The 12,929-nt window shown below is 40.7% G+C and overlaps 1 protein-coding gene across 1 annotated transcript in view; it reads right to left on the bottom strand.

Moving 5' to 3' along the window:
• Positions 1-10,179, bottom strand: part of tmem131 (transmembrane protein 131) — a 28,516-nt gene extending 18,337 nt beyond the window's left edge. The window contains exons 1-5 of the mRNA XM_080033093.1: positions 9,905-10,179; positions 6,975-7,036; positions 6,745-6,785; positions 2,259-2,327; positions 1,000-1,120 (exon numbers count right to left, since the gene is read on the bottom strand). Of these exons, the coding sequence (XP_079889219.1) occupies positions 1,000-1,120; positions 2,259-2,327; positions 6,745-6,785; positions 6,975-7,036; positions 9,905-10,028 (417 nt within the window). The 5' untranslated portion in view covers positions 10,029-10,179. The remainder of the gene's footprint in view (positions 1-999; positions 1,121-2,258; positions 2,328-6,744; positions 6,786-6,974; positions 7,037-9,904) is intronic.
• Between the last annotated feature and the right edge of the window lie 2,750 nt (positions 10,180-12,929).

Here is a 12,929-nt window from a genome sequence, read left to right on the forward strand (position 1 = left end):
GTAATTGTGAAGAGTGTGAGCCCTGTTAAATTGTTCATCAGCTAAGCAAACGCAACTGTAGCCTACGACTAAATACGACTAAACTTAAACTGTAAAAAAAAAAAAAAAAAAAAAAAAAAGAGTGGACTGCATGAAGTCAACAGGCGGTCTTTCACTAAAATAACTTTTCTCATACATAGCAAAGGCACAGCGATAGTTTATGTTCCAGGACAGGCAGAGTATGACAGCTATTTTGGACCCATCCTCTCGGGACACTGCATCCTGTGGGTTTTAAATGACTGATTTCACTGTTATTTTATGCACTAAATGCCCATAAAAAGTATATGTGCCATGTTTTAAGACTGTGTATACCACAACTTGATTATATTGCTGTGTACTTTTATAGTCCTTTTGACTCTTTTTTGTTTGTGTGCCTCTTGATCATCATGGGTCATTAACTTACACTCAGTTTCTTAAAAAAAAAGAAAAAAAAAAAAAAAAAAACAGTTGGAGAGAATACAATCGCTGGAGGTGTGGTGGTCACATGATCTATTGACACGTACAGTAGTTTGCAACAGGACTTCCCACTTAATAGTCAGTGTCTATATGCTGTTGTTTACTTGTTTGCTGTTGCTGCTTGAAGAAGGCCCCTTTACTATTACTTGAATTTAAAGCAACAAAAATAAAATAAAAATGCCACCCAAGAGACAGAGGAATTATGCATTGTTTTCTGATCTGCATTTTAATCTATATATGCTATCTATCTATGCTATATATCTATGCATTCTAATGTATTCATATTAAAAAAAATGCTCATTAAGCATGACATTCAAATAACTTGTTGAGAACAACACACAGCCAGGTGACTCAAGATCAAGGGAAGTGTTTTTCTTTGTCATAACAGGATAATCTGCATTTTCAAAGTTTTTACTAGACAAAGGTCGATGTGACAGCTGGGTTTATGATTAGATGATTGTTTAGTTCTGAAGGATTTACATTTATTAACTGAGAAGTACTTACCCTATTCTGGAAGAAGGACGCGTGAAAATGCGCTGTTGTCGCTGATATTGATATCAAACTAATTTCTTCTGAGCTAGGATTGTGTAAATAAACTTTCTCCATTTTTGGCATTCCAACGGGCCTGCAGATGAAGAAAAAGAAGTCTTTGTAAGAGCAAGTTAACAATAATACACAAAGCAATGGATTACACTTTTAACAAGTTGGGTGAAAAAATATCAGATATAACCTTAACAAGGTGATGTGTTACTGATGCTTGGGGTTAAATCTCCTAATTGTCCATGTCTTGGAATGGGATCATGCAAGTGGCCTTTGCATGTTATAACCCATTAACTGCAATTTACCCTAATGCCTATCAATATTCAAAGTTTGCTTTGATTTCACACTTTCCAGGCAGACTGTGGTTTCTTTTGATTTTAATATGGTATGACAATCAACTCAGAGACTTTACACTTGGGGAGTTGGTGCTATGATCCTCCCCATTTTTCATTTTTTATTTATTTATTTTTTCATGTAACTTTTATTTATCCTCGAGAGACCAATTGAGGGGTGACCCTCATGTACAATGACGTTGAGTTAACGTTATGTTATATGCATCATCAAGAAATAAAAGAAGGTGCACCTATACTGATGGAAACAAGGCCACTCAATGGATTCAACCTGAAAAGTCCCTTACATGGTCCTCTGAGTAAAGTGAATAAGGTGTCACTAAGGGTTGACGTAATGCAGAGGTAAACATGTCCACCAGGCCTGCATTTGTTTCTAGTGTATTAGGGTGAGAATTTTCTCAAGGTTTCATGTCCATGCCCTCAAAACATTCACAGCTGATAAGGGGATTGTTTATTAAGTAAGTAGGACACTGGAGGACGGGCTAAGACAGCTGGGTGTCTGGCTGTGGGTTGGTGTAGGGGAACGGCGCTCCTCTGAGGGGCTACTAAATCATTTGCACTCTGCCTCTTGGTAAGATAGGCAACACTTGCACCAACTGTCAGCGAGGAATGCCATCCCTTAAGCCTAGTCTAGGTGAAGCTAGATGCTGGCGCGGGAAGTAAACATTAAAGAATGTGGTTTGGTTAAGTTTTCCCTCAGCAATTGTTGAGAGCCTGATGTCTGTCACTTCTGAGAGCCGAGCACCACTCTGTAAACCATCCACTTGTTTTGGAAAGTGTATGTGTACAAAGTGAAATGTATTTTTTATTTTTGAAGAGACAGATAATACAAAAAAAAATTAACAATAAAAAAAGAATAAAACAACCACTCACTGTTCGTGGAAGTCCAACATTGGAGGTTCAAATCGTATAGGTCGGCAGTTCCCACGGTGTGGGGACGTGCTGTGAGAGACAGGGAGATGTAACAGCAGCCAAGGCAGGAAAAGAAAAAAAGTATCCATGTTTGTGTGCATATATCAAACAAAAACAAGGCTAAACACACCGACACCACAGGCTGTGGCCAGGGGTTTGAAACAATGCATTAAATTGGCCATGGGACCGCTCCCATAGAATATTAATATTTCCATAGGTAAAAGCTCCATTAAAATCCGAAGACTATAATAGATCAAAACGCATAAGAAAAAGAAAGCTGCGTAACTCTTAATGTCACCATCGGCGTGAGGTGTTTCACTCAAACCAATGCAACAAGTGAGCATCGGCTGCACCCGCCTGGGCGTCGGAGCACAGCCATGACTCACCAAACCTGTCCAACAACAGGTGGATCTCAACAATAGACAAGGCCGTCCCCTAAAAAGGGTAGCCGCTCTTAACACACAAGTATGTAATGTGAGCCTTTATGTAAATCATATGGAAAGAGAAGTTCATCAGTGGTACAGGTGTGGTACATGACCCAGGTGTTTGATGGTAGAAAAAGCCAACGCCTGATGATAGCGGTAAAGAAATGACACGCGGGGGGAAACTTTTACTGAAGTCCTTTTTTTTTTTTCATTTTACTTCATTCACTGCTACATTACTCACATGTAATCACCCTTAACAATACTCTGGAGTCAGACAATTTAGCAGAGATCAATTTCAGCCATTTACTACCAAGCCCTATGTGTACGTGGGGAGCAGACAATGGCCGTGGCAGTGTGCTCCAATAGCAGAGCTGAGTGGAGAGAGGGTATGGGTTTCCATCCCCTGAGGAGCAGTGGTAATCCACACAGAGCCAGAGACCACGCAGCCTACCTCGGGGATAATCTGTCATCTATAGCCTGTCTTCACTCCTCTCAGTAATAGAACTACTGACTCAATTCTTGTGGGATTAATGCATTCAAATGGATCTTGGCTGTGAATTCTGTGCAGTCTTTCCCCTGGGCGCTACACAGCTAATGTGTTGAATGTGTTGAATGTGTGTGTGTGTGTGTGTGTGTGTTTGTAACTGGAGTAGCCGGGGTGATCACGGGGAGGGCTGTGCCTCCTTGGCCCTCAGATCTACACATGTCTAGTGACACAATATCCTTAAGCCTTAACCTGTGCGAGAATATGTTTAAAAAAAAAACATTTTTCCTATAGAAGCCACTAGTACGTTTTTTTTCCCCACAAAAGATAACACTGAGTTTTTTAGGAGGAGATACAATGACAAATGGATTTTCAAACACTAGGCACACATTGAGGAAAAAAAGGGGAAGTTCTATATTGTAAAAACCTAAAACAAACCCAGTCAAACTGCAAAATAACCTCCCCTCCAACCCCAACCCAACTTGAGGGAGTGGTCATGCTATGCCTGTGCAAGATAACCCTTTTATGGATTGGAACACACTGTACAAATAGAAAAAGGCTGGCTGTATGCTAAACCTAGACAAAACACACACACACACACACACACCACGCTAAAACATGATGTGAAAAAGTAAATGGACTGATTTTACTACACTTGCTTCCTGCTTTGGAAACTGTGGTTAATAGTGATACCTGTTGGACACACAGCCCCCTAGCCACTCACCGTCTCTATTCAAAATCTGTGCAGTATCCACGGTTCTTAGACAATCCCTATAGATGGTATAGTGCCCAGATATAGGAGGCGGAAGTCTGCTTGCGATTCATACTAAAAAGTAGGGATGGGAACAATCCAAGCAGATATCGTGCAATATGGTTGCAATCCACTCATTGGTATATCAGACTGAGGCCATGATCTAAAATACACAGTCCCTATGAAGAAAACTAAATTGTAATACCATAGCTAAATGATAAAGCACACAATAAAAAAGTAGTAATCATAAAATGAGCTTTTTTCCCCCAATGCTGCTTTTCAGGATCTGTTGCTGCCTACTTCATTGATCATGTTCAGATCTTAGGAAGCACCTTTATTACCGTACGCATAATATCACCACCAAAAAATGTAAAGAAAATACACAGATATTGGATTGGATTTGAAAAATAGTGCGACTGGCTATCTTTGTTCATATAACTACAAAAAAGCAAACTATAATAACCCCTACCCACAGAGCATTCTCATGTCAACTACCGGTATGTTGGTCTCTGTGCTCAGAGGGATCCTAACACAGAAGCAATGTGACTTAACCAAGGAGGACACTATGTATTTTAAAAACACAACCAACTGCCTGTCTGTCTGCTCCTCCCAGCCTCAACAGTGTGGCTACAAACTAACTGTCAAAGCCACATTAGCCCATCTTTGTGGGCTGGCCCCGTTTTACTTAATTCTTCCAAGCTGCGGCAGCAGAGAGGCACAATGTGGTCTGCCCCCGACAACAGGTGACACCCACCGAGTGGTTTCCCTGACGATTCGTATCACGAAAAACACCACATGCTGAAGGAGGGGTGTTCTGTGCATATGGGTGTCATTTTAGAAAAGACAAAAAAAACAAAGTTATTTTTTGCATGTCTAATTCATTTCATGCTATAGACCGAACTTGTCTGTTTTAAAGTTGTACTGTCTTGTAGGCTGTGGCAGCTAGAGATTATGATGCTCAAGATGCTCTTTGTTTTAGGGGTTTTAAGTCTTACACGATACTCTTGCCTCGTTTTCCACCGAGCAGTAGAGTTCGTTTTGGTACGGTATGGTATGGAATGGAATCCCTAGATCCATTTCCACCGCTGACAGTAACCATACTTGGTAGGCGGGGTTTATGCCAGACAGGGATAGGCGGCAGCTATGTAAATATCATGACATCACAGCAGCGGGACCCCCGCCAATAAATTCAATGAAGAAGAAGAACGTGACTAACATAAACAAAGAGCTGCGTCTCAAACATTTTCTCAAAACAAAATGAATCACTCTTGCCAAGGTGATTACACATGGCGGTTCATCTGTTGCACAGAGGTGATGACTCTCTCCACCACTCAACAGACTGCAGTGTGTAGCTCAACCCTCTGACCCCAAAAAAATAAGTACGGCACAGTTCGCTTATTTTGGCACCTTTACCAACTTTTCACAATAGCAACGTCAATAATTGCGTGTGGAACCAAACTGTACCGCTCCCACCCAGGTTGGTTGGCCTTGACAAAAAGACACTTTGTGTATTTACTGCTTTGCATGACCACAGAGGCTGATAACGCATTTGGCAATTTGTTACAGGACAAGTATCTTGTCTGTTTTCTACTTTGTCTGGGAATATCATCTCATTAAAACTGGATGCATCATAAAGTGTCCTTCTGTTGTTCAGTTAAAAGAACTTCGCAGGCTATATTCTTGTAACAACTCTTTAAAAAATAATTAAATCAAGGTGGGGTAGGGGAGAACGGGGTAAGTAGGCACACTTTTTACTCTAGTGAGAATTGCTCATCACCTAAACATCTTTCAATAGTCATTCCTACATTAAATTGAAGCTTAAGGTGTTGGCTTGAAATGTGTACCCCTCACTTTTTCTATCTTATTGTAATAAAGAAGAAATTAATCGTCAAAGACACCCTTACACATTGTGACAACCAACCCCATCAAGGGGTCGGTTGTCACACACTATGGGGTTGTTTGTCACAATGTTATCTTAATGGGAATAATCTTAAAAAGAAGACAAGAAAGCAGAACAAAATTTGAATGTGTAATTGCATTGTCAAGTTGACAAATAGGCCTACATAACTTACTGTAGCCTTGGCAGCTGGTCTAGTTTGGGATGCACTGGGTTGTTTTGATTTTGTTGCCCTTTTTTCTTTTGCATGCTAGCTGCCTTTTCCTGCTCTATTCTCTCCTTCTCTGGGGTGTCAGTGAGGACACAGCTTGACAATTTATTTCGTTATCGTGTTCCTTTTCTGGCTGCAGCCTTTGGATAACATGTGACAACCAACCCCCCAAAAAATGTGACGACCAACCCCAACTTGAATTTCTTGCTAGCATCAAGGCCAACAACCATCTGACAACTAATTAGCTTGCTAACCACAATCCAAACTATAGTTTACCCTTCACACTTTTTATGGGTAACAAGTGTTTTGTTATAAACCCATTGTGTAAAAGCCTAGACGAAAAATACTGAGGAGCTAAATATTTTCAATTTGACATGAAAAACACAAACAGTCCTCTCACCTCAAATTCAGCAGTCTAACTCCAAGGAAGACTATGTAGGTGACCTCTGACCCCAATTGTGGATATTTACATACCAAAATTTCACAGACAGAGCCTTCTGGTTCCGAGATATAACGATTGTGACAACCAACCCGTGTGACAATTTACCACGTTCTCCCCTATACATGCTTGATATAGATAGAAGATGTATAAAAACAGCAACTGTTTACGTCAACCACACTTATACTATGTCATTTAACAGAAAAAAATAAAAAATAAAAGTTAAACATTAAATCTTACCTTTGTTGATGATATAAACTAAAATCAATGTCAGACTCGGCCTGCAAGCGGAACAGAAACATAAGCAATTATTGAAATGTGATTTAACCAGACTTTACATTATGACACTCAGAGGCAGGTCATTAGAAAACCACTCAAACTTTTGCTGCTCTGCTTTGGTTGAAATGTTTCTGTATGTGAGCTAAGTTATACTACAGGCTTAACAGCAACACCAAGATGATAGCACTTACCTGTAAGAGGCTTCCCTCGCCAAAATGTAAAACTTCTAGAATTGTGTCTGACTGAATGAATGCTGTGGAAATAAAAGACAGGAAGCCCTTATGAGTATAATCAACAAGAAGTGAAACAATCCATTTCTAGCAATACAATAGAGTTGTAGACACTTGAACACTAGACGGTGAAACTATAGCAGAACTGGACAGATCTAAAAATATATTTCTGCTAGTACCTCCTCCTCCTAAATCTCCAGAGCCAGACTCATTTGTTATTAGCAGTCAGTTAACGGTTATACTTCTGTTAAAAATAACTCTTCAACTTTAATCTCTTGCACTTTTCAGAGCAGATGGGACAACCGACTGGCTATCTTTGTTCATATACTACTCTTGCTTGGTGTGTGTGGACGTTTGGTGACCGAACCAGCTGCTAGCTACCAAGAGGAAACATTCCATCTTCCATGCTGGTCTGTCCCAGGAGGCTATGAAGGTGTATGTTCAGTCCACCGGGCATTTAACTGTGTATAAGGGGTCTGCAGCCTGACATGTCTGCAACAGATATATTCATCTAATACCACACCCTCATATTCGCCAGTTGTTAAAAAGGTAGTAATCACTAAGCTATTATCACAAGGACGTTCAGTACTGGAACATGTATTGCACTGACTGCCTAACTCCCAAGTGTTAATCTACAAGCTTATACAGAGCCTAAAAATTCCACTCAATATACTCAGCGTTTATTATGCTTTGAATAAAGTGAGAAGCTTTTCACCCGACACCACACTGAGCTTGTGCTACCATGATCAACCTTTTGCAGATCATGTTCCCGGCACGCTTTCAACATGGCAAGCCGTTCATATACGTTGGGACAATCTATTGACACTCTAGCTGCTCTATGAAGCGTATGTTTGATAATGCCACGGCAGCAGTTGCAGATGATCTAATCTCCTTGATGCAACAACCCCTCGGATACGTTTCCTTTTTCGATTTCACTAATGAGTCATGGTGACATCACAATTACACAACTAAAATCACACACAGCCAACATTGGAGATGTTCTGCCATGGGCCAGCATCTGGTCATGGTGGGGGAGTGAATCTTTCCCCCCCCCCAATTTCAAGTCCCCTCTTTCAGGACAGAGTGAGAAGAAATATGTTTTCCTAGTGTATATCAGTGGAACCACATACAGGGCTAAATAGGGACAAGACACAGTGAAAGAAAACTAATCACAAGTCTAGGCAAAGTCAAGGTGTTTTCTCTCGCTTGTGAAGCATTACTTCTCGTGTGACACAGCAGCAAGCGATTTAGAAAACCTCTTTCACAAAAAGAAAGAGAAAAAATATCAAATAGCCCTCAAGAGAAGGACTCTGTTAGTGCTCAATCTGTCTAATAGATGCTGTCACAGTCAGTGGCACTACAGACCAATGTAACGATTGACAAATGCCAAACGGAGAGGAAGCAGGAAATGTTGTAATTTCTCTCCTTTAAAAAAAATCACATGGCCCTTCTAATGGCATGTGCCTGTGTAATTCTGTCCAGATTAAATAGCGAAGTCCAACCTGCAGTGATCTCGTTAACAGTGACTGACTCCACAGTTTGTTAAGCTCGCAGTGTTGACGTTGGTAGTAGCACGACAAAGTGACTTTGCAATATGTTCATGTAAAACCATGTAAGGATCCTCAATTTTGTTGTTGTCGTACATATAAAATGCCTGTATTGTGTGTTGCAAGCGCGTGGTGGAACCATCGTAAACAAATTATGGGCAGCAGCAGCAGGCACGTTTCAAAGTTGGCACGGCTCATCTTGGACATCGAGCTGTCCTCACACGACTGGTAGATTTATGTGGCGGAAATTTGTGTAATAAAAAAGCTCACATAAAAGATAGTGTCCTTCTGATTTTTTTTTTTTTTTTTTTTTTTTTAAATGTCACACTTGCAAGCAGACGAGGTGTCAGGACAGAGAGCACTTCTCCTTCTCTCAGGCCAGACCAGAACACATTTCGTATAGATATTAACAAGATGTAGCCACCCAGACGTTAGTGACTGTAACTCATCATGTCCCCTCAGATACTGTGCAGCTGAACTCCAATACACAGAGTACTGTCCTTGCTGATATGCTCCAAGACAGCCTCACTATAGCTGCTTAAATAAAGGACACTGTGGTAATATGCTAGAACAATTAGGTCACTCAAAAGGTCAGGGCTGAATTTCAATGTATTTTGTTTATTGCCACTACAATTTATCACCGTGACCTGAAACGATCAGTATAGATCTGACAGCTGGACCCTTCAGTCCGCTGGTTGGATAAATAACAACGCGGCTGTCATCTGGCCTGTGGACCCATCAGTGCCAAGCTGGAAGCCACCCAGCCAGGGTCAAATCAAAAAACCTCAGGCACGTTTTCAAATCAACAGTCACCTGGTTGATTCAAACATTTCCAATGATGTGTCTAGTGTGAGGAAGTGGAGTTAGGTAGAGAGACAGCAACAGGGAGACAATTTTGCCGTTAGTGTTGCCATTCTGACACCTCTTCATTCAAAAGCATTAAGATTATACAGGAGCTGATTTAAGCTTATAGACCTAGCAATGACGCTAACGGGCTACTCTTTCCGCCTGTGTCTTGTTCTGTTGTGTGTGTTTGTTAGGTATAGCGTTAGCCTAACCTAACTTAGCCATATATGGAAAGGGTGACAACATGACAACAAGCCGCAAACGAAGCTAGCGTTTAGTTACTGAGACGTTAAAGGCCAGATACAATGATATCAGCCCTCTTTACTTTATGCAATGTTGTCAGTGGCTAAAGAGAAATAACAAATATTTAGCACGGTTTGAAGGGAAGAAATGTTAGCGAGGTAGCGGGCTAGCCGTGATAAAGTTGGCCCGTAGAGGTAACCTGCCTACGGAAGTTAGCGCGAGCTAATGCGGACGTAGCCAGCTAAGTTTACAAACCTTGTTTATTGGCCCGCGTCGTGTGAATAAAAGCAATAAATAACATCCTCAACAAGCCGATACATGGTGTTCTTGTCCTCGTATGAGAGTGGCGATAACTCTGGGCTCCTTCTCGACTCGCCATGCTGCAGTTCTTTCTGTTACGATAACAACCGAGCTAGTGCGCGGACATGCCCGTGTGAACCTCTGCTGACTCTGTCAATCATCGCCGTCAGGAGAATAAAACCTGAACTCCACTGAGCAGCAGCGAACTACCGAGCAGGACGTTGGCCCTCTCTCTCTCTCTCTCTTCTTCTGCTTCTTCTCTTCCTCTTCCGCTTCATGGGTGCCGCGTCACGGGCTGACACGCGCATCGGTGTGTACTGCGGCCTGCTGCCACGGAGTGAGCGCGACTCCTCAGCGTTTTGACCTATCTATGGTTTTGACCCCTAGGATTCTAAGGGTTTATGTTTTGTTTTTGTTATATCGTGTTTTATAGTGTGCAAGTTGCAGGCTGTTTAATCAAATAGTTTAGCAGAAGTAGGCCTAAACAGTAGACTATACTTAGCCTACTGGTTATTTACTGGGGGTAGACCTATTAAGGCATAAGTAGGTTAATATTGCACATATGACAATATACTGTAGGCCTAACCTACATGATATTAAAGATCTCCTATTATACTACTTTTCTGGTCTTAATTTCTGATTAATGACTCCTATAGAGCAACCTGACACGAATCACAGCACAAAAAACTATGTAGATTTTCGGGAAATGCTTCCTCTCATCTGGGGCTTTCTGCATTATCTGTCAACACTTGGCTTCCTCCTTCTCCGCCCCCTCACCCCCCTCCTGCCAACCCCACTCCGTTGTGATTGGTTACCTTCCGGAACACTTTAAGCAGCAGATTTGAGCAGGCAGGTGGGGGCATGCCGGAGCGTGCCTGAGCACGTTGCAGCATTACCATACATGGAAAATCCCGATTGTACATATAAATCCCGGAAATTTGAACAAGTGAATCGCAACCGGAGTTCCTAGGTTGCGTTCCGAATCGCATACTTTCTACTATATAGTATGTAGAAAAAAGATTTAGGATGTCCCGATTCTTGTGGCCAGATTTAGGATGGTTAGAAGTACCCGGATGTCCTACTTCATGCGGCCAAGATTGTTAGTGTTGAAAAGTGCATCCTATTTGGGCGATTCTGACCCACAATCCAGTGCGCACGTGAAGTGACGTAACATCGACGAAGCCTCCATATGAAAACAAACGGGGATGCGACGGATATAAAAGCAAGAGGCAAGATCAAGGCGCAATGTTATGATGAAATAAGAGAGAAAAGTATGTCCCAATAGTATGCCTACTGCATCCTAACTAGATTCTTTTTATCGTCGGATGTAGTATGTAGAATAGAAAAAAGAAAGAGTATGCGATTCGGAACGCAACCCTAGTGTTTAGCGCTCTGCACAGCCAACCCAGACGGTCAGCAGGGAATACGTCTAAATGCATGTAAGTTATTATTTCACACTTTAGTATGGTTAAACATGACTATAAATCATTATAACAACGTTTATTGGTCATAAAAGTTGAAAAAGCATAATAGGTGCTATTTACAGTTTTTCTCAGTCGCTTTGGTGCTTTTCTCACATCACTATTAACATTTGCACAGCAGTTAGTGCATTTCTCAAAATTAGTGCAAACTGCAAAACCTAGTGGATAACCTGCAAAAGTACGTCACTTGCTCAAAATGGATATTCCTCAAATGCAAGTATTCATGTCAATGAAACTGCCAGTGTCATCAAAATGAGAAGTCTTGACACCATCGTTTATGAACAAGATAGTCAAATGGCTTTGTCATGTTTTCATTATGACAGTTTATTCTCTCAGTGTTTTCCAATGCAAAAAAAAGGTCAGAACTCGGTGACACTACCGAAAATGCTCAAGACAGCACTATACACTACTTGTACAGCCATTTGAAAACTACAGTAACGTTACACATTGCTGTAGTTAGGGGAGTAAGCGTGTACAAGACACTGAATACGTATGTTTCACATTTTTACTGTATATGCTCTTTGCAATTCTACAGCATTGTGCAAAAGAAAAATACACTTCAGTCACTTATTTAGAACAAACATAAAAAAGCACCCTTTTGGTAGAGCTGTGCACAAATGTGAACAATATAACAGGACATATTGTAACTGAACATATAGGTAAATCATTCTGGCGCATCTAGACGTTCCTGTCTGGCCACATATTTTCATCTACATCACGACGGATATTATCCTTTGCAATGCAGCGAGGAAAGTACAACTAATACTTCACACACCTCCTCGTGAGTGAAAGCTGAAGTCCACCTGAGAGCAATTGTTCAATTTAGGAGACATTTCCAGGAAAAAATGATAAAGAAAGGCATAAAATTTGCTTGACAGAATTTGATAACTAGTTCAACAGTTTTGTATGTAATGACTCAAGCAATGAAATGAAGACTATTAGTTTTATTGGGAACGACTATTCAGCATCCATAAGTATAGTTCATTTTGACTGACATGACATAAGCAAATGACAATGTTATAAAACAGCAGAGAATTGTATGAAAGCAACTGATACATGTCCAAAAGCATTTGCAATTTGTTCAGAGGAAGGAGAAATTGCTACTATGATGTGCTCAAATGACTAAATGTTGCGGAGGTTGAACTAATAGTTATGAGAATTTTCATTCTGATCTGAGAAAAGCACCAAAGCAACTGAGAAAAACTGTAAATTAAGATTACCCTACATATATATAAGCCTAATATTGCACATGACAGAGACCATGATATCTCTTTCATAATAGACAGACAGACAGACAGACAGACAGACAGACAGACAGATAGATAGATAGATAGATAGATAGATAGATAGATAGATAGATAGATAGATAGATAGATAGATAGATAGATAGATAGATAGATAGATAGATAGATAGATAGATAGATAGATAGATAGATAGATAGACCTTTAAAGATAACTGTTAGTGTTTCAGTAGTATTAAATCACAATGACTCACTCAA

The sequence above is a fragment of the Ammodytes marinus genome, assembly GCF_949987685.1.
Source record: "Ammodytes marinus genome assembly, chromosome: 8".
Classification (NCBI taxonomy): Eukaryota; Metazoa; Chordata; class Actinopteri; order Uranoscopiformes; family Ammodytidae; genus Ammodytes; species Ammodytes marinus.